Consider the following 26,493-nt stretch of genomic DNA (forward strand, 5'->3'; position numbering starts at 1 on the left):
ATAAAAAAATATTTAATGATGCTTAGGTTTTAATATATATTGTATATGTATATCATATGTATATCATTTAATTTTATCAATGTTAATTGTTTTTAATGATTGTTTTTCTTATGGTTTTTGTCAGTTCTTTTTTATCTATAAGCTGCCTTCAGTTCCATCAGAGGTAAAAGTGGGGTATAAATATAATAATAAATAATTATACTAACTGCAACTGCACAAAATCTGAAGTCTTTTAGCTTATTTTGCTAGCCAACAAAACAAACAGGTGGTTAGGTTCTTAACACAGATCAACAGAAGCAGCAACAGCAGAAATTCACCCAAAACTTCCATACCAAAAATATATAATCAGGGCAGTAGCAGGAAAGGAAAATGTGAGACCACAGTCCCATGTCAGTCACAGCAAAACCTTGTAGTGCCTCTTTAATCACACATAGGATAACTGGTTAATTCTGACTCAGGAGAAGAACATTTGTGCAACCTACCAAGGATTTTTCAAAACAAATTGTGACCCATATTTATAAGCCATCAAGGTTTTATTTATCACAATTTGGTCAGGTGCAATCTACTGGCAGGGTATATGATTTTGTTCTTCCATTCACAGTTAAGAACCCCCACTCTCTTCTTCCCAACATTGAGACATCGCTCTGTCTCTTCCGTACTGGAATGTCTTTTAAACAACAACCATTTATCCTAACCACACTAGTCTCCAATTCATTTACAACAGGCATAGGCAAACTCAGCCCTCCAGATGTTTTGGGACTACAATTCCCATCATCCCGGACCACTGGTCCTGTTAGCTAGGGATCATGGGAGTTGTAGTTCCAAAACATCTGGTGGGTGAAGTTTGCCTATGCCTGATTACAAAGTTACTATACAGCAGTACCTTGCTTTATGAACTTTATCAGTTCCAGAAATCCGTTCTTAAACCAAAGCGTTCTTAAACCAAGGCGTGCTTTCCCATAGCAGCGGGGGACTCAATTCACAAATGGAACACACTCAACAGGAAGCGAAACATGTTCTTATTCCAAGGCAAAGTTCACAACCAAAACACCTACTTCCGGGTTTGCAGCATTCTTAATCCTAGTTGTTCATAAACTAAGCTGTTCTTAAACCAAGGTGAAGGGACCCCTGGCCATTAGGTCCAGTCGTGTCTGACTCTGGGGTTGTGGCGCTCATCTCGTGTTACTGGCCGAGGGAGCCGGCGTACAGCTCCGGGTCATGTGGCTAGCATGACAACGCCACTTCTGGCGAACCAGAGCAGTGCATGGAAACGCCGTTTACCTTCCCGTTGCAGCGGTACCTATTTATCTACTTGCACTGGCATGCTTTCAAACTGCTAGGTTGGCAGGAGCAGCGACTGAGCAACGGGAGCTCACCCCATCGTAGGGATTCAAACCACCAACCTTCTGATCAGCAAGCCCTAGGCTCAGTGGTTTAACCCACAGTGTCACCCGCATCCCACTGTACAAATATAAATATTGATTGAAACTATAAAATCAGACTTCAATTAAAATGCCTGCTTTGAATTTTAAAAAACAAAACAAAACAAAAATTCAGTAGGTGCCAGTAGGGAGGGGGCCTGTCCAACCTCAACTGGAAATGAGTTCCATAAAATTTGGCTCCTGGTAGATCTGAGCTCTGCATCCATGCCATGGGGGACCACTAATAGTGACTGCCCCAAATACCTCAGTGATCGAGCAGGAATATAATGGATTAGGCAGACCTTGAGGTACTCTGGGCCCAGTTGTTAAAGGCCTTGTAAATAAATGCAAGAAACTTGAACCAGGCCCAGTAGCATACGGGCAGCCAGTGCATACTTTTGAGTAATGGAGTTATGTGCTGGCAGGTCTGTCCCCATCAAAAGTCTAGCTGCAGTGTTTTGCAACTGCTGGAACCGAAAAGTAGCCCCATGTAGAGTGCACTCACTTCAATAATGGAGTCTTGAGGTTACCAGTGAATGGATCACTGTGGCCAGACCATTCCTGTCCCAAAACGACCATAGGTGACAAACCATCTGTAGCTGGTAAAAGGCACTCCTAGCCACTCAGGCCAACTGAGCTTCAGTGACAAAGATGGACCCAGGAGCACCCCAAACGCTGAACCTGTTCTTTCAGGGGAGTGCAACCCCATCCAGAACAGGCAACTGGCCAAGTTTCCAGGACACAGGAACTACCAACCCACAGTCTCCATCTCTGTGCCCAGGCTGCACAGTCTCACCTAATTCAGATGTTACGGAGAGGTAGAGCTGTGTATTGATGGCATCGTGGCAATCAAATGCAAATAATTGTGTATCTGAACAACAGAGCTCCAAAACCAAAACAGCTCCACGATGGCCCAGCCGGACCTCTCAAAAGCCAAATAAATGTTGCTTTGTGGCTCTTCTATAACGGGCACACCTCTTCACATTTGCAGAGTTCTGGCAAAATAGGTAGGAGCTTTTTCTACCCATTCAACCCACCTACTGTTACTGCAGCAGATATTTTCACACACACACACACGCACAAAGCTCTCAACATATTTTAGTACACGCGAGATAACATTTCATACCTTTGAGAGTTAAGTAGAAAAGCAATGCTTTGCCATTTTCAGAATAACATTTGAAGTCAGTAGTCCAATAAATTATTGGGTGGGGCACACCACTCCAAATTCCTCTTGAAGCAGCACTCATTAATTTGGCTTGTGGTTCACCCAGCAGTGTGGGTTTTCTTGATTCACTCCCCCCCCCCAAAAAATAAATTTCCTAGGTGAATTAATCTAATTTTCGCTTTCTATCAGATAATTTTCCAACTCCCTAGAAAGTGAGCTGAAAACTTCAAAACCGCCAAGTCTGTCTAGTCCTGTATTTGCAGTTGGTATCCATTCTTTGTTTCTAATGAACTTGCAAAACGAAAAAACTGGATGCCTAGTTCACTTTGTGCCTAGCTCACATCCATTAAATGCAGAAGTGGTAGTGGTTAAAACTGTGTCTTACCCTCCTTCTGCTCAAAACAGCACCTGTGAGTTACCCAGGCTCCCTCCCACTGGGGCAGTAGTAGGCTCAGAACTGCTTGTTTCCATAAAAACAATTACATTAGAATTTGCAGTCCATTTGTAGGCCTTGCATATACTGTTTGCAGGCACTGTTCAATTCCCAAGGCAGCCCATTCTTTTTGAAACAGTCTTTTTGAAACATTTGCACCCACTCTTTCATACAACTATACATTTGCCTGGAATCCTGGATAAGTCAACCCTTCCTATCTGTGCATTCACGATGCCATCTCACACATGCACTAATAATGCACCCTAGTCCTACTTTAATAAGTCCACTCTTCCTACATAGAGGGCTGCTGCTATCATTAGGTAAACTACGCAGCTGCCTAGGCTGCAGACTTCAGAGGGGTGCAGTACTGACCTTCAGGGGGCAAAGTTTAATATACATTAGTTTTTGTTATATCATATACATTTCTGACATTATTTTACCTTCATGTTATATTTCGAAGAATTTTATCACTTCCACAAAACATCTGTTTTTGAAAACTGAGGTTAGCAATGGGGTTTGTGTGTGTGCGTGTGTGTGTAAGTAGCTAGCCTTGCCTAGGGCACAAACTGGCACGGGGACTGTGCTACGTATTATTATTAATTGTTATTATTATTATTAAATGAATTTATATTCCACCTTTCCTCCCCAAGGAGCCCATATGCACTCAAAACACAACCTCACTCACACTGTTGACTCCACAATCCATATGCACTCATGACGCTGCCTCACCCTTGCACTAGTGACCCCACAATCCATGTGCTCTCCAGATACTTTCACACCTTGCACTAGTGAGCCCACAATCCATATGCATGAGACACTTTCACCATTGCACTAGTGAGCCCACAATCCATGTGCACTCGAGACATCTTCACCCTTGCACTATTGACTCCACAATCCATATGCATATGAAACACTTTCACCCTTGCAATAGTGAGCCCACAATCCATGTGCACTCGATACACCTTCACCCTTGCACTATTGACTCCACAATCCATACGCACTCATAATGCTGCCTCACCTTTGCACTAGTGACCCCACAAAACACACCACACACCACACACACACACACGTGTGCCCCTCCCGCTCCCTGCCCGCTCTGCAGGACCCAGTCCTAGCTTCGCTCTCCCAACTCCGCGCCCAGTTTTCGCCCCGGAGCACTTTCCATCGCTCCGCCGCCCGCGGCCCCTCCTCAGGCTCTCTCCCCGGGGCCTCTCTCTCTCCGAGCCCTACCTGCTGCACAAGAAGGTCCGGGCCAACTCAGCCAGTTCCGCCGGCGCTTCGGCCTGGCTGAGGGAGCCCAGGCGACCCGGCGCAGGGCTCCAGGGCGGCGCGTCGTCCGGGCCCAGCGGCCTCGGGAAAGTCCCTCAGGAGGGTCCCCAAGAAGCCCCGCGCCGCCTCCGGCCAGGACATGGCCTCCACGCGCGAGCAAGCGAGCGCTTCCCGCGAGCCGCCTGACTGGAGGAGGGAAGGGGGAGCGAGGCGGACTCCGCCGCGCGGCCCGGCCTCCGCCTCTGCCTCCTCCTCTCCCCGCCTCCCCCTGCCCGCCTCCTCTGACCCTCGAAGGGAAGCGGAGTCGCGGCGCCGGCCCCGCCTGGAAACGGCTCCTGTCAGGGCTGGGCGGCGGCGGCGCGGCGGCGGCGGCGTGGAAAGGGGTGCCCAGCAGGAGAGGGGCGCATAGCTGTCAAGTTTCGGATTTGAAAATAAGGAATCAGCACCCTCACCTGTCCCGGGGACAGTCTACGGTTCCAGGGACAGTCCACGCCTGATAATCCCCCCAGGCTACAAATTATTTACACCAGGCTACACACCATCATCTTTCCCCACATTCATATGTGGGATTTGACTGGAGTAACACATGACTGGAATGGCTTGCAGTTCCACAACATAGGTGTGCACTGCCTCGAAATAAAAAGAAGTGAACAAAAGAAGGCTCACTAGGGGGGCATTGCTTAAAAAAAAAAATTCAACTTTGCAACCAGAGGTTCAACTGAATAGAATAAATCACATGCCCACAAGGCCTATGCAGCCTCAACTTAAGGTGGCTCCCGGCCCTGCTTTTACAGGCCCCAGCTGACTGCACAAACCTGGCCTTTGGAAAGGCCATATAGACAGATACCTTTAGCTCCTGCACCCCTTCTTTGCACACTTGTCAACACAACCACATAGGCATTTTCCACAACAGCTCCGCAGCACAAATCCCTTCTGCAGGCAGGCACCCGTGCGCAAGAAATGCGCTCCGCTCCCCACAGCGGACCCATGTTCCCCTCGCCCTCTCGAATTTCCCCTCTGCAAGCTGCATCCATGGACAAAACATCGCACCTAAATATTTTCCATTCTGCCCAACGCGCAGCATTTGCACGACCCCCTCCTGACAGCACCACACACGGAGGGATAATCCCCACACAAAACTTGATGGTCAATTTGAGCATAGTTGCGCTCCATGGGCGACAACGTACAGGAATAGAAAGAGATGCCGGAGGCCTGGGCAGGCCGGGGAGGCCTGGGCAGGCCGGGACGTCCTGTTATATACCTGCTGGGATTAACAAGTCATGTGACCCTCACCCTCACCTGAATCTCATAGCTCGTCCTCTTAATACCTGCTGGGATTGACAAGTCATCTGACCCTCACCCTCACCTGAATCTCATAGCTCGTCCTCTTAATACCTGCTGGGATTGACAAGTCATCTGACCCTCACCCTCACCTGAATCTCATAGCTCGTCCTCTTATATATCTGCTGGGATTGACAAGTCCATCTGACCCTCACCCTCACCTGAATCTCATAGCTCGTCCTCTTATATATCTGCTGGGATTGACAAGTCATCTGACCCTCACCCTCACCTGAATCTCATAGCTCTCCGGTAGCTGCCTCTGATTAGTTATCATTTAACTCTTGGGGAAAAATATTAGCATCACACATCATGTGCCTGGAAGTTGCCAAACCATTAACCCACCAGAAGTATTACTGTTAATATCACCAGTTTTCCTATAACTTGATATGCTGGATAGTTTTGATCAACTGCAAAGCATTTTTAGTTGCTTTTCTGCTGCCACAACTGGACGTTTCTTATAGTGCCACTTTGTTTTGTATGATTCCTTGCAAATGAAGGAAAACACTTTGTATATGTTGATAATATAATTTTGGTACTGAGGACAAACAAGATTGTACAAAAACAAGATTGGGTGCAGGCCATGCTGTAGTGTAGCGCTTATGCGACTGTGAATAAAAGATGGCTGGGCTCATTGTCTCAGGGTTTCGGGGGAAGAGGTGAGAAAACTGATTTCCAATAAGTGCCCCCCTTTATTTCCATAACAAGTCTTGAGTCTGTACTCTGAATGGTGACATCAGGGACCTAGAAGGTGCAGGGCTTGTCAGTCCAACCCTACACAGTCTCATCAGGGCTGACCTTAAGGCAATTGGAGCACTTGGGCCAACTTGGGCCCCGCGGGCCACTCCTAAGGGGGCCCCTGCACCAAGGCAATCTAGATGGATTTTATTTATAAGATTTGTTTAGTACATGACACAACTGGCATAGCTGAAGAAAACAAGACAGAACACTACAATTCTCCCTCTGGTGGATTCTTGGTAAACCTGTCTCCTCGCCATTTACAGCAGAAATGTTTTGTTTGTTCATAAGATTTCTATCAGCGCCTCACCATACGATCCTAGAGTGGGATACAGCAGCAGAATTTGTTGTTGTTGTTTAGTCTGACTCTTTGTGACCCCATGGACCAGAGCCCGCCAGGCACTCCTGTCTTCCACTGCCTCCCGCAGTTGGTCAGACTCATGTTGGTAGCTTCGAGAACACTGTCCAACCATCTTGTCCTCTGTCATCCCCTTCTCCTTGTGCAGCAGAATACACCGCCATAAAAACAGCCAAAACCATTACAATAATAAAACACATTTAAAAATTCCTAATTTACAGCCTCCTGACTCCTATTGTCCTCAGCTTCTGGAATCGATGGGAGTGGGGAGTCCAGGGTCACAGGTTGCCTTTTCTCTGCTCTACAGAGCACCTAATAAGAGAGTTAATGTGGATAGACAGTGGGCAACCTACAGGGAATTGCTGTACTTTACGGGGGGGGGGGACCCAAACTTGAAGTAATGAAAATGTAAGGAGCCACGTTATTGGTTACAATACCATCAGTTACATGAAATGTTTAAATTAAATAGAAAAAAAAGGTTTTCTGGACCAAAGCTCACAATTTGAAAAAGAACTTTTACAAACAAAGAGGAATTGTCCAAAATGTACAATCTGTTATTAAAGTGGGAAACAAAAAAAAAACCGAATTTGTTAAAGCCTCAATGACACACTGGGCAAGAGATACAGGTCATAATACAGATTTTAACCTCTGGGAAAATCTCTTCTCTTTCCTGTTGTTACTGGTTTTTGTAGATAGTAATCCCACAATTTATGTGCATTTAACTTGTGCACATTTAGCTTTGTGTTGAGGCAAAAAAAATGAAATTAAAAGGGGGTGGGAAGGGAGAGTTCCAGGAAAGTGACTATGGCAATCCCACCCGCCATTGCACCCAATGTGTTTTGACGTTATGAGATTTTGGATTCAGGCACGTGGGCTTACTGCAATAGAAAATGAAAATAAAAGCAATTATATGAAAAAAAAGAAAAAAAGTTTCTCAGGCCGCTGAAGCGAAGCCTATGAACTTTTATGGGATTTTTTTTAGAAAGCCTGGGTGCAAGACTGCAAACTAAGTGGGGAATGAAAGGCCTTTTATGAATGCAAGTGAAGAAGCGCCTTCTCCCATACAGACCTGCCCAAGTGTTAAGATCTGTGGGGAAGCGCCTCCTAGTAGTTAGATCTGAAGCACATTACGCCACAACAAAGGGAGGGCCTCTCGTTGGCTGCACCAGCATGTGAGTCTCTCCCCTCCAACCTTGATGAGTTTTGGCACCCGCTGATACACATTTGTTTGCTGGGCATTAACACTGGAATCTATTGTCCATTGTTGTTTTGCTGGGTGTTGTGAATATTTGCATGTGTTTTACTCTGAGCGTTGTATTTTAAAATTGTTCATGTACCCAACCTCTGGAACTGCCGATACAATGAAGAGCAGTTAACAATATTTAAAGTGAGAATAACCAAACGTTAAAAATACCTCCACTGGGTCAGAGCAAGAAGCCATCAAGTTCTGCATCCCATTTCCTGCCTCTGAAGCTCACAAGCAGGCCATGGAGGGAATAGTTTTCCCCTGTTGTGCTCCCTGGTTTCTGGTACTCTAAATGGACTACTGTTTCTGAACCTGGAAATCTGTACACAGCATCAGGGTGTTAAAGCCACTTAGTGGTATATTTGCCACTCGGCCATCTGCTATGCAACAGGTTTCCGCTAGTGCAAGGACGTCCAACTCCCAAGAGGGGGGGAGGTCAAAGTTGTCAAGCATTTTTTAGGGGGGGGGGAGTTGCTCACCAGAAGATCGCTCAGGAAAAAATCAGCAACACAGCGAAAACTCCATCTTCTGTTCTAGCGATCATGCGCAAATGGGGGACAGGGCGAGGGGTGGGACTGGGTGTTGTTCTTCCCCCACAACTGAAAAAGAGCCCGCAATCAACCGCTAGCTATCAGGGATCGACAAGTCGATCGTGGTCGACCGGTTGGACATCCCTGCGCTAGTGCAACTGTTGCATTGGATGCCCCCACCATGCATCATTAAAACTCACCTGTCCACAAAGACCACTGGATAAGATCCCATCATGACTAACAGCCATTGGCATGCTATTCCACAAATTTGTCTAACCTCCTTTTTAGAGCCACCCAAGCTACTGGTCATCACCAAATTCTGTGGCAGCGAGTTCTGTACATTGCACAATGTGTGAAGTTCTTCCTTTCGTCAGTCTTGAAATCCCCCATCTATCAGTTTCATTTGATTACCTTTGCATCGAGGCATAAGACCTCCTCTGCCCATTTTCTCAACACCCTGCACAAATTTTATACACCTCTTGCCATGTTCCTTTCTCCCTAAATGAAAACTCCCCAACCATTATAGCCTTCCCTGTTATAGGTGCAACACAAAGACACTATCTATGGTGCTTACGAGGCTGGCAAAGTGAACTGCGACACAGACATTGTATGGCGTTTTATTGTTCAACAGGTCATTACACAAGTAAGCAGCCAGTGCGGCCATCTTGTCTTTGGGTTTCTTTGGATTCGGCCTCCCTCCAGGCCTCCTGCCTTTTCCTCTTCCCCGGCCTGCCTTTTCCCCTGCCCTCCGCGATGCATAGGGTGCTTCATCGCTGCATGCTTCAGTTCAACCAGGTCTTGGAAGACGGGGTCGCAGAACACGCAGCCAGAGTGCTGCGTCTCATTGCCAGGGGGGGGGACCTGGCTTTATTGAAATCCACGTCCACCAGTGCGGCATCACACGACTCGCAGGTCTCGGCCGACACCCGTACCTTGTGGGCGTTTTCAAAGAAGTGCACACGACCACGTTGCATTTGTTACAGGCCATCTTCCACTTGGGACCAGAGGTTGGGTCAAGCACCAGGACCCGTTCTCACACTCCACGCACTGTCCGATTCCAAGATGTTCAGGGAGTGCTGGCACGTGGGGGGGTGCACTCATTACAGCCCATTCCTGAAGAAAAGGAGCAACAAAGACCATGAGGGACCTCTGCAGCTCAATCCTGGCCCCTTCTGTTGAGAGAGAGGGGGGAAAACCACATCTAGAGTTCTGAAAACAACTCTTTCCCAATATGGTAACTAACCTTTCAACATTCCAAATTTGAAGGTTAGGAAGCCTGAAAGCTTACACATGCTTTGCATCTTTATTCCCATTGTACAATTGGATTTCTCTCTTTCTCTCTTTCTAATAAAAACGTAAGAATGTCGTCATGCAGTTCCGATAGTAGGGTTTGTGGTGCAATATCGTAATCCTGGATTACGGAGCAAAAGTGAAGGCAGGTTGCGTAACTGCAGTGGCCATGGCATGGGAAGGAGAAGGGAAGCCACGAGGCCAAAAGTGGCAGTTTAAAATAATGGGAGAAGTTTGAGTAAAGTGCTACGGAATATTTGAGGGTTCAGCGTTCTTCATCTCTCACGTGAGGCAGCTGAGAACGGAAGAGGGAGAACTGCAAGTATAGCAAGAAAGGAGAGATGCTAAAAGGAAAAGTGGATGTTTTAAACAGCCGCAGAAGTCTGAGTAAATTGGGGGTAGAGTAACAGCGAGAGGAAGATATGAGTTTTAAACAACAGCAGAGGTTTGAGAAAAGTAGGGATGGAGTGTCTCGAAAGGACGGGTGGTGAGAGATGTTGTCCAGAGTGAGTGTGTGGACTGGATTCTGAGGACTGGGTAGATGTGCAGGGAGGGGACTATTTGGCCCCCTAGTCCAAGGTTCCCCACCCCTGCATTAGAGCATATATTCTGTGGTTTGTGATGTGCTTATAACCATATAAATTCCTAAAAGCCCTGTGTATGAGATGAAGATCAACCAGGGCTGGATTTAGGATTCTTCTACAGGCTGGAAAGAGTGTTTTCTTCTGCCCAGCAAGTAGAAAACAGCTCACACTTTATGGATAGTAGAGTCCATCTAAGCTTTCGTTTACCAACTGTGGAAAATCTTTTTAAAACCCCTACAGATTTTACTCATGAGAATGCTCCTAAGTGGTTAATTCCTATAAGTGAAACTGTACTCTCAGAACCATATATACATAAAGGTTTGGTTGTAAGTTGCTTTGGGTTGCCCTGGGCAAGATAAAGCAACTTAAACAAACAAACAAACAAATAAAACAAGTCAGAAATCTATACGCCCTTGATTGACTTGCAAGTAAACATATGTATACACAATTCTGATACAATTTTAAGCACGGGGTGACTTGCGGCCACATTCCCTTTAGTGAAATTCTAGTTATCAGTAGTGATCCTTAGACTCAAAATATGGTTTTTCCAAGTATGTTGTCCAGAGCTGTCAGAATGACACCTGCAGCAGTTTTCTTCTTAAAACACTGTGAGAGACTATTATTTAAAAATGTGTCACAAAAAGGACCAAGCCGATGTATCTTTCACTGTAGAAAATCTAACCTTTTTTCATGTCCCTGAAAGGGGGATGGTTGTAACAGTAAGGACACAGCGGGTAGCTCTTCCCTCTTGACCCAGAGGACCACAGCACCAGTTCAAAGTCATCCAGTGGGCACCGCAACTCTTTGTAGAGTTTGATGACACCATTCTGGGGAAGGCTGTAGGTCTCGTCGCAGTGAGAGCAGTGCAGACGGCTTGGCTTCGCCTGCAAAGAATTAAGGAAAACACATTAAGAAAGATGATGGCTTTTCCCCTCGTCACCTTACTCAAAAGACCTCTTCATTTGGCAAGGGGTAAAGCTAAACTGAGTGTCACTGACCTTGCAGGTCTCACCTGCTGCTTACAAATTCCTGTTATCGGGTATTTTGTCTTGGGACTGTTTTTGAAAAGTGTCTGGGCAGTTCAGCTGTTCCAGAATGCAGGGGGTAGAGTGTTGAAAGAAGCCAGCTTTTGGACCATATGGCACCATCATTACAGTACTTTCGCTCGATACCGGCCCATTTCCAGATACAATTCAAAGTGTCGGTTATCATTTTAAGAGACTCAAAACAGTGTAACACTCAGAAACCTAAAGGCAGGAAGTTTTAACTTTCTGGATAAGTTAACTTACCCTTAATAGTGCTCAGCTTATAAAGAAGAAGAGTTTATATATTTCATTCCACTTATGAAATGTAAGAGGAAAAACAGCACTCTTTCAACGTTAATAAAAGCAGAATACCCAAATGAGTGCTTTTAAATAAGTATATGGCCGGATGCGTTTCTTCCTTCAGTGGCCAGATATTTCTACAGTGGTACCTCGGGTTAAGAACTTAATTCGTTCCGGAGGTCCGTTCTTAACCTGAAACCGTTCTTAACCTGAGGTACCACTTTAGCTAATGGGGCCTCCTGCTGCCAACATGCCACCGGCGCACGATTTCTGTTCTCATCCTGAGGTCAAGTTCTTAACCCGAGGTACTACTTCCGGGTTAGCAGAGTCTGTAACCCGAAGTGTTTGTAACCTGAGGTGTTTGTAACCCAAGCTACCACTGTATTTAAAAAGAAAATGAAACATTCAGAGTTGTGGTCAGTCCTTCAGAGAATTGTGGAACAATGCATTACCTGGAAAAAGTCCATAAAGGATGTAGCTATCATGTATTGAAACACAACCTGGTCTCAATTTAGGGATGAAGTTATTGTGCATCACAGCCAAAATCTGATTGACTAAAGGACCACCTCCTTCCATATGGACCAGTCTGGTATTAAGAGATACCAGAGATACCCTTTTCTCTGTTCTACTGGTAGCTGAGGCGTGGCTTGTGGGATGGGGAGTGAACTTTCTTTGTGTTGCCAAATTCCCTGCCTACGGAGACCAAGGTTATATCCTGGTGAGCCTTAGGCTTTTTCCTTTTCCAAGAGGATTTTAGCCTTCCAATATGAAGTTAATTCTGCTGATCCTTTAGAAGTTGAATCTTTGTTTAACTGCTTTAATTCGTGCTTTTTAACTTGATTGTTCATGCTGCAAACCATACTGAGCATTTATAAATGGTATAAATAGTTTAAATTTAACAAAAAGGTAGGCTAAAGGTAAAGGACCCGTGACAGTTGTCCAGTTGCAAACGACTCTGGGTTTTTCCAGGTCATGTGGCTGGCATGACTAAGCCGCTTCTGGCGCAACGGAACATGGAAACCAGAGCAGCACACAGAAACGCTGTTTACCTTCCCGCCGGAGCGGTACCTATTTATCTACTTGAACTTTGACGTGCTTTCGAACTGCTAGGTTGGCAGGAGCTGGGACCGAGCAACAGGAGCTCACCCTGTCGCAGGGATTCGAACCGCTGACCTTCCAATCAGCAAGCCCTAGGCTCAGTGGTTTAGACCATAGCACCACCCGCATCCCAACATACATACATTAAATTTAACAACATACATACAAACACTGCCCTCCCCAACGGTGAATCTTGAATAAACTTAAATTTTACATTACCTGAATATACTTCATAAAACGGTGGCATTTTCCACAGCGGGAAAGGGGCTTGCCTGTGGCAGCAAGTGGTGAGAAGGACACTTCCATCAATTCATCCATGCCTGCCAAAAAAAGAAAAAGAAAACAAGTCACAGAAATGTCAACTGCATGCTTTGTTTGCTTCCTGATTTCAACACACAAGGCTAGAGAGATTCGAGAGTGGAAAAACCCTTACCGGCAATTGAATCAACAAAGTAGTGAAACTTCCTTTTGAAGATATCCAGGGTGTGCTCTAGGACCTGCTGATAATTTGCTTTACCTTGGGCGATAAGATTGAGTTGTTTCCTACAGCACTGCGAATTGTGGGGAGAACGAGCTCTGCATCTAAGAGGAAAACCAGAGGCAGAACAAATATTCAAGTTGGGTGTACAGAGAGGTCAATCTGCCAGGATCTTCCCTGCTATGAGCCCAATTCAAATAAACAGAATCTGTGCAAACGCATACTGTTCCCTGGGGGCAATTCTCGTTTATTTCACGTTTCTTGTGCAGGAGATGTCAGTGGACTGCACCTAATGTCTAAAAGTATTTGCTAACATTTGTATCCATGTTCAGACATGTTTCCATCTGATGGACTATATCCCCCAGCAATGTGATTATGTAGAGAGGTTTTTTAAACGACATTTTAAAAATAAACTTCTCCTTTGGCTAGACTCTTGTCCCTATGCAGGGGAAGACCTTGGTGATATGGCACCCTGTGTGAGGCTAAAATTTGACGCCCTCTCCAGCCCTCTCCCTGCCTTCCCAAAGTCAGGTAAGAAGTGTCCGGCTTTGCGAAGGAGGCATGAGGGTCCTACAATAATAGTACTACTACTACTACTACTACTACTACTAATATTAATAATGTAGAGTGGTACCTCGCAAGACGAAATTAATTCGTTCCGCGAGTCGTTTCGTTTTGTGAAAATTTCATCTTGCGAAGCACGGTTTCCCATAGTAATGCATTGAAATTAAATTAATGCATTCCTATGGGCATAAAAAGTCGGGGCTGCTGCCTGTCGCTGGCAGCAGCAGCAGCGACTCCCAGCTTCGCCCTGCTTTTCCCCTTAGGTGGCGCGGCGGGAAAGAGGCCACCGTGTCCTGACCAGGAAGGGGGAGCTGGAGGGAGGGAGGGAAGGGCGGCGGAGCTGTGCCCTGCTTCTCCCGCTTCAGCCGCCACCGCTCTCCTCGCAGCGCTGCCACAAACCTTGCAGCGCTGCTCAAACCGCGGCTCTGTGCCCGCCTCGCCCCTCTTGCGTAGCGGAGGCACCGGCAAGAAACTGTGATCAGAAAGCGAGAAGAGGAGGACGGACCTGCAGCCGGAGCCCTATACTCCGGAAAAAGGAGGGCAGTCTCCCTCCGAGAGCTGCAGTGAAGACATGGAGGAGGAGCCGCTCTGTTTCAGGTTCCCGCCGCCACGCTTCTTCTTACATTGGTACCGCGCAAGATGAATGCAAGACGAATGTTTTCGTTTTGCGAGTCACGGCCATAGAAAAATTCGCCTTGCGAGTCACCTAAAAAATCAAAAAACCCTTTCGTCTAGCGAGTTTTTCGTTACGCGAGGCATTCGTCTTGCGAGGTACCACTGTATTACTTATACCCCGCCCATCTTGCCGGGCCGTCCCAGTCACTCTGGATGGCTCCCAAAAGAATATTAAAAACACGATAAAATATCAAACATTAAAAACTTCCCTAAACAGGGCAGCCTTCAGATGTCTTCTAAAAGTCAGATAGTTGTTTATTTCCTTGACATCTGATGGCAGGGCGTTCCACAGGGCAGGGGCCACCACAGAGAAGGCCCTCTGCCTGGTTCCCTGTAACTTCGCTTCTTGCAGCGAAGGAACCACCAGAAGGACCTTGAAGCTGGACCTCAGTGTCTGGGCTGAACGATGGGGGTGGAGACACTCCTCCAGGTATACTGGGCCGAGGCCGTTTAGGGCTTTAAAGGTCAGCACCAACACTTTGAATTATGCTCAGAAACGTACTGGGAGTCAATTGTAGGTCTTTCAGGACAGGTGTTATATGTCTCAGCAGCCACTCCCAGTCACCAGTCCAGCTGCCGCATTCTGGATCCTAGAGCCCTCATGCCTCTTTCTCAAAGGTGGACAAGAGCTTTGCAGATTTTGAGAAGGTGCCCTCCTTGGCTGCGTGCCCACATGTGGGAGAACTGGTGGCACTGCCCTAAAACTGTCTCGGCTCTATGGAAGCTAGGATCTCCAGAGTTGTGAAAAATTGTACAGAAAAGCAGCCACAAACCAACCTATTTTATAGTAGCCGTGCACAAGAACAATGCCCAGGTTTGTAGGTTTCAGTCTGCGGCCGCTCTCTACAGTCACATAGTTGCGCTGGCAGATGTTGTTGATATGCACTGGAATGCTGGCATCCGTTCCTGATAGCAGTGATGATAATGATACCAATTAGCATTTGTAGTGCACTTTAAAAGAGTTCAAAGTAGCTCACATGCATTATCAAGTTGTAACCCTGAAAGGTTAATATTCAATATTATTAACCCCCATATTGCAAGGAGACAGAGAGAGAGGTTTGCCTAAGACCACCTAGCGAGTTCATGGCAGAGGCAACATTCAAACTGGGGACTTGATCTGTAGCTCACAGTGCATTCCTATAGACAGCCACTCTGAAGTTCTACTGAACTTCGAAGTAAAGTGTGCAATGGATTGCAGCCTCAATCACTTTATCCACTTTTTACCTATTGTTCTACTCCCTCAGACTTTCCAAGTTCCAAAACGGAAGGCTGCATGTTCACCCCTTCTTTGTGTATACTGTACACACCACTTTTCTAAATATTTGCCCTCCTTTTGGCTCATGAGTTCAAGTCTCCTGCTCCTTAAAAGAAAAAGTGGCTGTTCAGAAACAAAGTAGTGGCCAAAAATAAGAGGAAAAGCTTTTATGAAACAGCAACACAAACTTGACAATCTAAGAAATGAAAGTGGTTGCAAACACAATGCTGGGGATTTTGAATTCAGATTTCTAGTTCCTGAATACCAAATTAGTTTTAACATACTGCATTCTAAATCCCTGGTTAAAAGTACCAAATTTAATTCCTTCTGGAGTCATCTCCCATACTTGGCCAGATTTATTTTTTAAACACACCGTAAAGGAATATGAAGGGAAAACGAAGGATTTGCTAATGTGCTCAAAACAAAATAGAAAATTCTTTCCAGTAGCACCTTAGAGACCAACTGAGTTTGTTCTTGGTATGAGCTTTCGTGTGCATGCACACTTCTTCAGATATTTTGTGCATGCACACGAAAGCTCATACCAAGAACAAACTCAGTTGGTCTCTAAGGTGCTACTGGAAGAATTTTCTATTTTGTTTAGACTATGGCAGACCAACACGGCTACCCACCTGTAACTGGAACTAATGTGCTCAGCCGCCCTTTGTAATGTTAGTGTGCGTCAATGCCTCTATGAGGCAACTGAAACGCAATGTCTTAATTCAGTTGCAGCCAAAGGATACTGGATAGGAAAAGTTGGGGTGCAGAATTTGAGTCAGGGCAGATGGGAGTTATATGCCACCCTGGCATAAAGTATTTTAGTCATAAGAGAGGGGAATTCCTCCACTTACAACTGTGTACTACGCTCCAAATACATACCACCCACTTATCGGTAATGGTGACTGTATTTTCTGGACCAACTCCTATGTTGCATCTTATTCATCATTTGACACTCCTGTATCTCATTCTCTGGACTTACTTGTAGCACAGCTGCACCAAAAGCTTGCTACCACTGGCACTGTTTCGATTTTCTTTTTAACTGCTTGCTCCTGCACATTCTTTCCCTTTTTTTTTAAGAAATCTGTTCCTTCCAGTGTATGGAACAAACATCTGGTTTCTACTATTCTGGATGGGGTTTGATCTCCATAATCTCCGTACGATTTCCCCCTTGCTTTTGTTTCACATCTCTTAGAATTCTAAACACTAGTCGACGGGGAAACGCACCAAGTTTCATCTCTGTGAAATATTAATCATGGGGGTGGGGGAGCAATGGAAGCTTGCAAATCTTGACTACACTTAACGTGTGTTTTAATTGCTGTAGCAGTCTTATCGTACTTTGATATTTTACTGTACATCATTTTGTGAGCTTTGTGAAAAGGAACTTGCACGTGGCAAACATAAATAAAAACAAATGGTAAATATACAGCTCCCTCCCGCCGCCCAAGTGGCTTTGGTTTTGCTTCGACACTGAGCTGGGGAGCAGGCAGCGACAGGAGAGGTAGCAAGAATTAGAGGCATAATGATGTATTAAGTGAGACCTACGATGGTCCCCTTGCTCCTGCCCAAGAGTCCCACAAGATAATGCCCCACAGCTTTATGTAAGTTTGGTTTTTAATAAAAAAATTAATAAATCTTTCCAGTAGCACCTTAGAGACCAACTAAGTTTGTTCTTGGTATGAGCTTTCGTGTGCATGCACACTTCTTCAGATACACATGCACACGAAAGCTCATACCAAGAACAAACTTTGTTGGTCTCTAAGGTGCTACTGGAAGGATTTTTTTTATTTTTTGTTTTGACTATGGCAAACCAACACGGCTACCTACCTGTAATTGGTTTTTAATGTCTGTCATGAAGTTCATTTCAGTGGGTCTGAAAACGTGGGGCGACTACCGCCCTAAGTCTGCCACTTTCAACCACCATTTTGCACCTGACTCCAGCTGATGCACCTCAGGATTTTAGCACAAAAGAAGAAGTATACAGTGGTACCTCTAATTACAAACTTAATTCATTCCGGAGGGCCGTTCTTAACCTGAAACTGTTCTTAACTAGAGGCGTGCTTTCGCTAATGGGGTCTCTTGCTGCTGCCGCGCCGCCAGCACACGATTTCCGTTCTCATCCGGGGCAAAGTTCTCAACTCGAGGTAACTCTTCCAGGTTAGCGAAGTTTGTAACCTGAAGTGTTTGTAACTCGAGGTACCACTGTATTAATTGATACAGTCAAACTTCGGAACTCGAACGGCTCCGTTGCCAAACGTTTCAGTTCCCAAACAGTCTTGAGTGCAAGAAGCTCTTGCAACCAATCGGAAGCTGCGCCTCAGAATTCGGAATGTTTCCGCTTGAGTGCAAGAAGTTCTTGCAACCAATCGAAAGCTGCGCCTCAGAACTCGGAACGTTTCTGCTTGAGTGCAAGAAGGTCTTGCAACCAATCGGAAGCTGCCCCTCAGAACTCGGAACGTTTCAGAAGCCGAATGGTCTTCCGGAACGGATTACGTTCGAGTTCCGAGGTTTGACTGCATTAATATTCCAACACAGGCACCTCCCACTCTTTCCAACACACAGCAACATTGCCACCACCAATGGCATTTTGCCAATATTTGAAGAAACGCCAGTTCATTATTAGATGAAAGAAAGTGATCTGTCCCCTTCTGTTTCCTACCAATGCCATGTTTTTCCATCAGAGTAATGAGCTCTGCTTCTGTCAGATAGTCAGGAGGATTGGTTTGTTTCTCCAGCAGTTTAACTTCACTGATAGGGAAGACTGTGCCTCTCTCACAGCTGGGGAGACTCTCTGGCGGAATGCTCTGCCAGGGCATAATCTCAGTGAAACCTGTAGCAAAGTTAAAATTCTGATTAATCAGGACCGTTGCTTTCTAAAAATTCCACATCTCAACCGGCCGCTGGCTAGAGGTTAACTGGTTGGTTCCTATCTGGCTCTGACATCAGACAGATCCCCAGTTAAGTACGTTTTGAAATCCCAGTGAGATGTTTTTGATAATACAGTCGTACCTTGGTTTTCTAACAGCTTAGTTCCCAAACGTTTTGGCTCCCAAATATCGCAAACCTGGAAGTGACTGTTACAGTTTGCAAACTATTTTTGGAAGCCGAATGTCCGACGGGGCTTCTGCGGCTTCTGATTGGCTGCAGGAGCTTCCTGCAGCCAATCATAAGCTGCAATTTGGGTTTTGAACGTTTTGGAAGTCAAATGGACTTCCGGAACGGATTCCGTTCGACTTCCAAGGTAAGACTGTAACCCCAATTTTGGGTAAGAAAGTATTAAATGTTATCTTCTAATACAGGGGGACAAGTATACAAAGATGGTACCTGGTGTCTGTAAAGACTCCAGTGGTGTTTGTTGACGTTGGTGTGTTTTTTTAAAAAAAATCTTGTATACCAAAGTCTTACTGACTTCATTTTCCAGAGGCACAGAAACTCAATCAATCAATCATTTATTGTATTGGACTAAAAGCCATTACAAATCCCGTTACAAAACCAGCAAATCCAATAAAACCTATTTAAAAAGATCCAGAAATAAGCAACCATTTACAATAAATCAAATTAATGAGTCCCCTGCACAATCTACAGCATTGTCTTTTATGTGACTAGCACGAAGACTTTTAGTGGCTTTTGCAAATAAGACTGTTTTATATGTGACAAGAGGGTCGCAGTCAGATAATAGCCAACATATATTCACTTCAGGGTTCTGTCCCTGTAGCGGTGTCAACATCTGTTCCAAAAATCTCTTTCTGGGGTTTTGATAGAGCTGACAATGGAATATGTAATGGGGAAGATCTTCTACTTCACCCACCCCACAAATACAGAATCTTAAAATGCCTTGGCACTTTCCTGTATCTTCCATCTAAGACAGATGCTGGCATTGTTTGAGAGCTGTAAAAGCAGTTCTCAGGGAGACAAAGGTAAGTGTCTGCAAATATTGGGCCCTGGTGCAGTTAGATTTCAGCAAATGGTACCAATGGGAGCATTTTGAGATACAGATTGAAGACAAGTCTTGCTCGTTAGCACAGACCTCTACACAACAATAACCCATGCAGCAGAAATACTAAGTGATATATAAATTTACACACAGAGGTGATGTAACTTATAAAGGTAAAACCAATGGTTCTCAACAACCCTATAGGGAGGCTAGTGTGAGATTTGGTCTTACATACTTTCTGTACCACTTTGTGTGAGCAATAAACACAAATGCACAGAAGGATTTAAAATATGACTGAACACAGGTATAGCAAAAGAGGATCGGAAAATATTCCTTTATGCCACAGGTGCAGCGAGGACCTTAATTGCCAGAAATTGGAAAAAAGAATTTGTGCCAACAAAAAAGGAATGGCAGGATAAATTATTAGATTATACTGAACTGGCCAGATTAACAAGAGACAATTAGGGGACAACCTAGACAAGAATTTCAAAAAGAATGGAGGAAATGCAGATAATATTTTACCAAACAGTCCCCCAAAATATACACCTGGACTTGTTTCGATTAATTTCTACAGTTTGCAGTTTTTTTTAAAGTCATAACTAGGAAAAATTGTAATAATCACTTATAAAAGAAACAGTATACAAGAAGTAAATAAGGAGGCCATTTACAGGATAAAGGAAGTCTTTTATTTTTATGTTATGTTTTCTTTAAGTAAGGGGATAGAAGTTTAATTTTGATAATTAAATTGTCAATGGTGGTGGGTTTGTTTGTATGTATGAGTTGTTGTGGACTATGTTGTAAATAAAGTAAAAAAAAACAAAAACAAAACGCCAACCTGTATCCCCACCCAGTTAATCCAGATTTACCATTTCTGGGGGAAATCTTATTAAATGAATAAAATAAAATAGCCTGTTGCAAATAAATAAATAAAAAATGACTGAATTGAGAAATAAATGAAGAATGAGACACGCACATTTCTTTGCTCCTTCCTTACCTGGTGAAATAACAGTCTTTCCTATACAGGTAAAACGTTCAGGACCGATGCTGCAAGCGATGGTGGTTTGGAGGTATTTGCAGTCAGCACTGACAGTGGCTATGAAATGCCTAGTAATGTATTCATATAATCTCCATCCATCACCACCTATAGAAATACAGATTTTTTTTACTCCAGTTTGCATACCACTTTAGAAGAACAGGAGGAAAGGCAAATTCTAAGGGGGGGGGGGAGATACTAACTTATTCATGTACATTTCTTTAAATCCTTATGCCTCTATATCCATTACGATTCTGCAGCAAAATAAGCTTAACAGCACAATCCCAACAATGTCTACTCAGACGTAAATCCTAAAGAACTCAGTGGGGCATACTCCCAAATCACTGGGGTTAGGATTGCCACTTAATTCCCCCCTTTCACTAGGGAAGGCCCACTCTCAACACCAATCTTTCATTTTTATAGCTTCTCAGTTGAGGGTTGTCTTATATTGAGTCAGGCTAAGGATTCATGTACTCAGCGGTGTCAACGCTGACTGACAGAAGGAGCTCTCAAGGGTTTTAGAGAGGAGTCATTCTCAGCCAAATCTGGACATGGCAGGGATTGAACTTGGAATCTTCCACATACAAAGCTAGGTTGCTTTAGCAGGAAGGAATACAAGTGAGACCAACGATGACTGCTTAAGTTCTAGAAAAAGGAGAAGAAGAAGAGTTTGGATTTGATATCCCGCTTTTCACTACCCGAAGGAGTCTCAAAGCGGCTAACATTCTCCTTTCCCTTCCTCCCCCACAACAACACTCTGTGAGGTGAGTGGGGCTGAGAGACTTCAAAGAAGTGTGACTAGCCCAAGGTCACCCAGCAGCTGCATGTGGAGGAGTGGAGACGCGAACCCGGTTCCCCAGATTACGAGTCTACTGCTCTTAACCACTACACCACACTGGTGTATTTCTACGGTCATTTAAATAAAGTCCCCACCAGAGAAGAATGGCAGATCAAGTTGATGGATTCTGCCGAAATGGCCAAAATGACTGGAAGAATCCGAAATCAGGAAGACCAACATTTTAATAAGGAATGGGGGAAATTTATAACTTATCTTAAAAACCGTTGTAAACAGTTAAAATCATTAGTTAGGATTGGAATATCAATGTGTAGCCCAAATAATTGAGACTAACTTAACTTAATTGGCATCATTCACACTCATAAACTGTAAGGTTCGCGTGATGGTGCCTCACGAGTAACGGAGCAGGAGCCCAGTCTTTTGCAGTTTTATTGTGCAAACTATTTACAGTGCAGAGCTACAAAATGCATGTCTGTCTCAGTCGCTGGCAGAATCTGAGAGTGGCCCCTTCCGGCTTCTCCCCCAGCGTAATAAATTCGGCAGCCCAAGTCTCCTTCTACCCTCCTTGCGTTTCACCCCTCTGCGCAACTGGGGCGACGGAAATGGTGTGCCTCCCTTCTGACCAGCCGGGCGAGGTGAGCGCAGAGTCTCAGCAACATCCCCAAGCCCTCTTTCCGCCAAACTCCCAGCTTGTGGCTCCTGGCTAGAAGAGGCACTGGGGCTCTCAGTGGCATCCCTGAGCCCTCTCCCTGCCAGGCTGGTTCCTTCCCTCTCCTCCCCATTGGAGGTGTGGCAGCTTTCCCCACTGGAAGAGGTGCTGCTGCTCAATTGGTGTCGGGGCTCTCTGTATGCTAACGGACCCTCCGTTCCCCTCAGCGGGCCAGGTGGCAGTTCCCTGACATAAACATACTATAAAAAAGTATTTGAGAGAAAATTTAAGCCTTATGAAGTTATCATAGCTGCTAAGAAAAATACTTCCAAGTCAACTTTACTGCATTACGAGGCCATGCCCTCCCCCTCCCCCCCGGGTAAATAACTGCTTGTAGGTCTAGTAATTTCTACAAGGTGCAAAAATGGTAACCAGCCTTTAGGAGTTTAGACTTCTGAATAATCAGTCACCTAGTTCTGCTTCTGTGGCAGTTCTCATTGGTGTTATTGGGGGATGATCACCAGCATCATGACCTTTCCTTGGTTTGTTAATACCTTCTGACAGTAATGCTTTTACCTGGGGGGGGAACCAAAAGAAAGCATGTGTAAGTTATGAATGCAGATTTTTCTTCATGACCACAATCGGTCTAAGGTTTGGTGATCTTCCACTGATTTCACTGGGAAACATTTAAGCAAGTGCTTTAAAAAAACTCACTGAAAGCAATGGTACTTAGGAGAGCTTCAACTGTGGCCGGATCATGCCCTTTATATTTCTCATTGTTTGCGTAGGAGTTTGCAAAAGGTGCCGTTTTCTTCACATTGCTTTTTTTCAAATAAATAGCAGACCTATTAAAAAAAATAATAAAACTTACTGTTTCAGCCCAGTAAGGATTATTAGCCTGCTGCCTCAAAGAGCCCTTCAGATCAAAGTTCTCTGGATAGTGGGTAGTTTCTGTTCGAGGATAACTGATATAGCCTTGTGTATAAAGTCGTTCAGCTATTTGCATGGCATGCTGTGGTCCCATTCCTAGAAATAAAATACCAAATGTTTAGAGTCTCAATACTTTTTTCCAGATTTAATCTTTTCTACAATTTGGAATGTAGAGAGCAAGTAGAGATTACTTGTCCAGTTGGCCAAGTGCTGTCTGTTCCGACCGGAACTCACTCTCCAAAGTCTCCGTTTAGCATCAGGCATCAGGTGCTGTGAGTGATTGAACCTTGGATCTTCTGCAGGCAAAGCACTGCAGCAATGGCTCAAGTCTCTGTGCTGTGAGCTAGACAAGATTGATACCACTGGGCCACATACTTACCCAATGCAGAACTGGCAACTCTTAACATCTCTACAGTATTCAGAGCCAGCGGTCTCTGCTTAGCCTTCTCCTTCTTACTCACAGACTCGATCTACAACACAGAAATAAGTCCCTTGGTGAGATATGATGAGGAAGCAGAAGGGAAAGCCAACCAATAACACAGTCCTACTTGAAAGTAAGTCTCATTAGGTACAATTGGGCTTAGGTTCAGGTAAATTGGTAAAGAAATGTGAGCTAAATTTCTCTTTCACCAATTTAGTATGGAGATGAGGAAGCTAGCAACATGTTTCTATTGTACAGTTGTACCTCGGAAGTCAAACAGAATCCATTCCAGAAGTCTGCTCGACTTCCAAAGCATGGCTTCTGATTAGCTGCAGGAAGTTTCTGCAGCCAATCGCAAGCCGCGTCAGACGTTCAGATTCCGAAAGAACGTTAGAAAACCAGAACACTCACTTCTAGTTTTTGATCATTCGGGAGCCGAAACGTTCGATTCCCAAGGCGTTCGGGAGCCGAGGTACGACTATACACTACTTTTAGTTCCAACACCTTAGGTACCATACAGTAACTGAAAACAGATTGCCAGGAGTTGCCAAAGTGGTGCCTGCAGAGTTATGGTGCGTGTGAAAGGTCTCAGTAAATGTCCCCATCAAAATCCACAATGCACAGAAGACTGTTTGCTCTTCCTGATCAATTCCTCTCCTACATTTAACACACCCTCTTAAACATGCCCACATTTCATTGAATGCCAGGATGGGACACCCTCCCTCCTTTCTATTCTGTGAAAGGAGGTCTCTGGCCTCCAGAGGTTGGAGATCCTGATACACCAGGAGAGAAGATGCAAGGCATTATTTGAACTTTTAACACTTAAACAACAGGAGTTCTGAAACCAGAATTCAGCCCGTGTACAACGTTCTCACAGCCTTACCTTCGCTTCTTTCGCAACCTTTGTTATGTTTAGGAACATCTGAGCAATTTCCCTGTCAAACACCCTCACTCTGTCCCACTCGAGTGTCAGACAGCAGTCTTTTTCATGGCTAACCTGTCAGGAAGAATATAAACAGAAAAGCTAAAGTATCTTCTGTTCTTCTCCAGCAGTAACCTATTCTTTAACAGTTACAGGTGGGTAGCCGTGTTGGTCTGCCATAGTCAAAACAAAATCGAAAATTCTTTCTAGTAGCACCTTAGAGACCAACTGAGTTGGTCTCTAAGGTGCTACTAGAAAGAATTTTCTATTCTTTAACAGACACAAGCCAAACTGAACCAGTGAGGTGGCTTTTTCTAAGATGCTGCCCTTAGCAGCATGCTGTGACAATGTGACATGCCAAACTCCCAGGACTAACAGCACACAAAGCCAGTTTGTGAAGGCACACCACCAAGACAAAGATCCAGTTTTCAATTTAATTCATTCACTAGATTTGTACACTGCTTTCCTGCCATGGCGGCCTATAATTTGTTCGTGGTTCATGATACAGCCCCTTTGAAACCAATGAATTTGGTCCTTCATTTCTTTTAAGTCACAAACCCATTTTCAACCATCTCCGTTACAGTACATAGAGATTTCCTTGTTATACTTCAAAATTCCAATTTTCTGCAAAATAGGAAGAATTGAGGAGACATAAGAAACTTGATTGCTACTGCAACTGAGGCAAGAAGGAGATGAAACTGTTTGCATTTAGTTTCCATCTCAGCCTCCAGCATTTGACTGCTTCAAGACCTAAGTCAAATAGCCTGTTAAAAGAGTCCCAGTCCATGGGTAGGTACTCTGTACTGCCTCAGCCTTCCTGTGCTTTTCCACTTCTACGGTGGCTGCACTGTAACACCCTTTACTTCAGGTGTGCAGAACCTTTGGCCCTCCAGATGTAGCCTAACTATAGCTCCCATCAGCCACAGCAAGCATGGCCAATGGCCAGGGATGATGGGGGTTGTTGTTCAGAAACCTCTGGATGGCCAAAGGTTCCTTACAGCTACTTTAGTTGAGTATCTTATATCTAACCTTAAACATATTCCATGAAAGATGGTTCACTTTAAAGGCTTGTATCAAATCATGGATTTGTGCTAGTGGAATTCTTCTGTAGGGTGGAACACCTGGCTGTCACCAGTCCCTCAAGGTTGGGTGACCCTCTTGATCAGAGATAGCATAGAAGGCTGCAATTGGTTAAAATGGGTGGCCCTGCCTTGTGATAATAGAAGCTACCACTGGATACAACTCGATACTGTGAATTTTTAACACAATTCTGAAACCTGGGCTAAGCTTTTCTTTTTTGCAATTAATATTAATAGCGTGTACAGAAGCAAATTCATATTCAGTTATTACCACACAATTAGATATTCAGGGAGACAGGAATCTCTATATCACGAACCTTGGCTTGCAACACCCAGTAATTCTCAGGCTTGAAAGACTGGATTTTATCATGTCGCTCCACACAAAACCCTAGAGTTGGCGTTTGACAGGGTCCAAAGGAGATTAGTGAGCTGTCTAAATTGCCGTATTTACCCTGGAAGTATTTTGTCTGAAACCTATAAGAAAGATAAAAGAAGAAGCTATTAGTTTTCAACGCTGAAAATTAAACCCATTTAATGCCAACAATCTACATATATCTAACATATGTTTCCAGAATATATTGTTAGATCGTGACCATCTAAAATGCGTTTCAGTTATCGTGTACGTAAATGCCACATGCAAAATTTACTGGAGGTGATTCTTACATTTTATAATTTTAAAATGTGTTGTTTTAAAACTGCTTCTTCTTTTTTTAGTGGCCACCATCTGCACAATGAATGACCTAGTTCACACATAATGCTAAGCCAAACCATGGATTAGCATGAACATACAAGCTCCCAGGGGAAAGAATGGTCACTGCATTCCTCCTCCAGCCCTACTATACTATGAAGGACTAAGCTATGGTTTGGTTTAGCATGCTCTCCAAACCAGAGTTTGTGGTATGCCTTACTCCAGACTATGAGCCTGAGTTCAGACAACATGCTGAATCAAACCATGGCTTAGCCCCAGG

The 26,493-nt window shown here is 44.6% G+C and overlaps 1 protein-coding gene across 1 annotated transcript in view; it reads right to left on the bottom strand.

Moving 5' to 3' along the window:
- The window catches only part of LOC117061361 (DNA topoisomerase 3-beta-1-like), a 35,441-nt gene that overhangs the window by 3,166 nt on the left and 5,782 nt on the right, over positions 1-26,493 (bottom strand). The window contains 12 exon segments of the mRNA XM_033174115.1: positions 11,055-11,256; positions 13,015-13,115; positions 13,229-13,339; positions 13,342-13,377; positions 15,290-15,418; positions 18,421-18,591; positions 20,690-20,836; positions 22,644-22,749; positions 23,045-23,199; positions 23,483-23,573; positions 24,408-24,521; positions 25,843-25,999. Coding sequence (XP_033030006.1) covers positions 11,055-11,256; positions 13,015-13,115; positions 13,229-13,339; positions 13,342-13,377; positions 15,290-15,418; positions 18,421-18,591; positions 20,690-20,836; positions 22,644-22,749; positions 23,045-23,199; positions 23,483-23,573; positions 24,408-24,521; positions 25,843-25,999 — 1,520 coding nt within the window.

Source organism: Lacerta agilis, chromosome 17 (genome assembly GCF_009819535.1).
Source record: "Lacerta agilis isolate rLacAgi1 chromosome 17, rLacAgi1.pri, whole genome shotgun sequence".
Taxonomy (NCBI): domain Eukaryota; kingdom Metazoa; phylum Chordata; class Lepidosauria; order Squamata; family Lacertidae; genus Lacerta; species Lacerta agilis.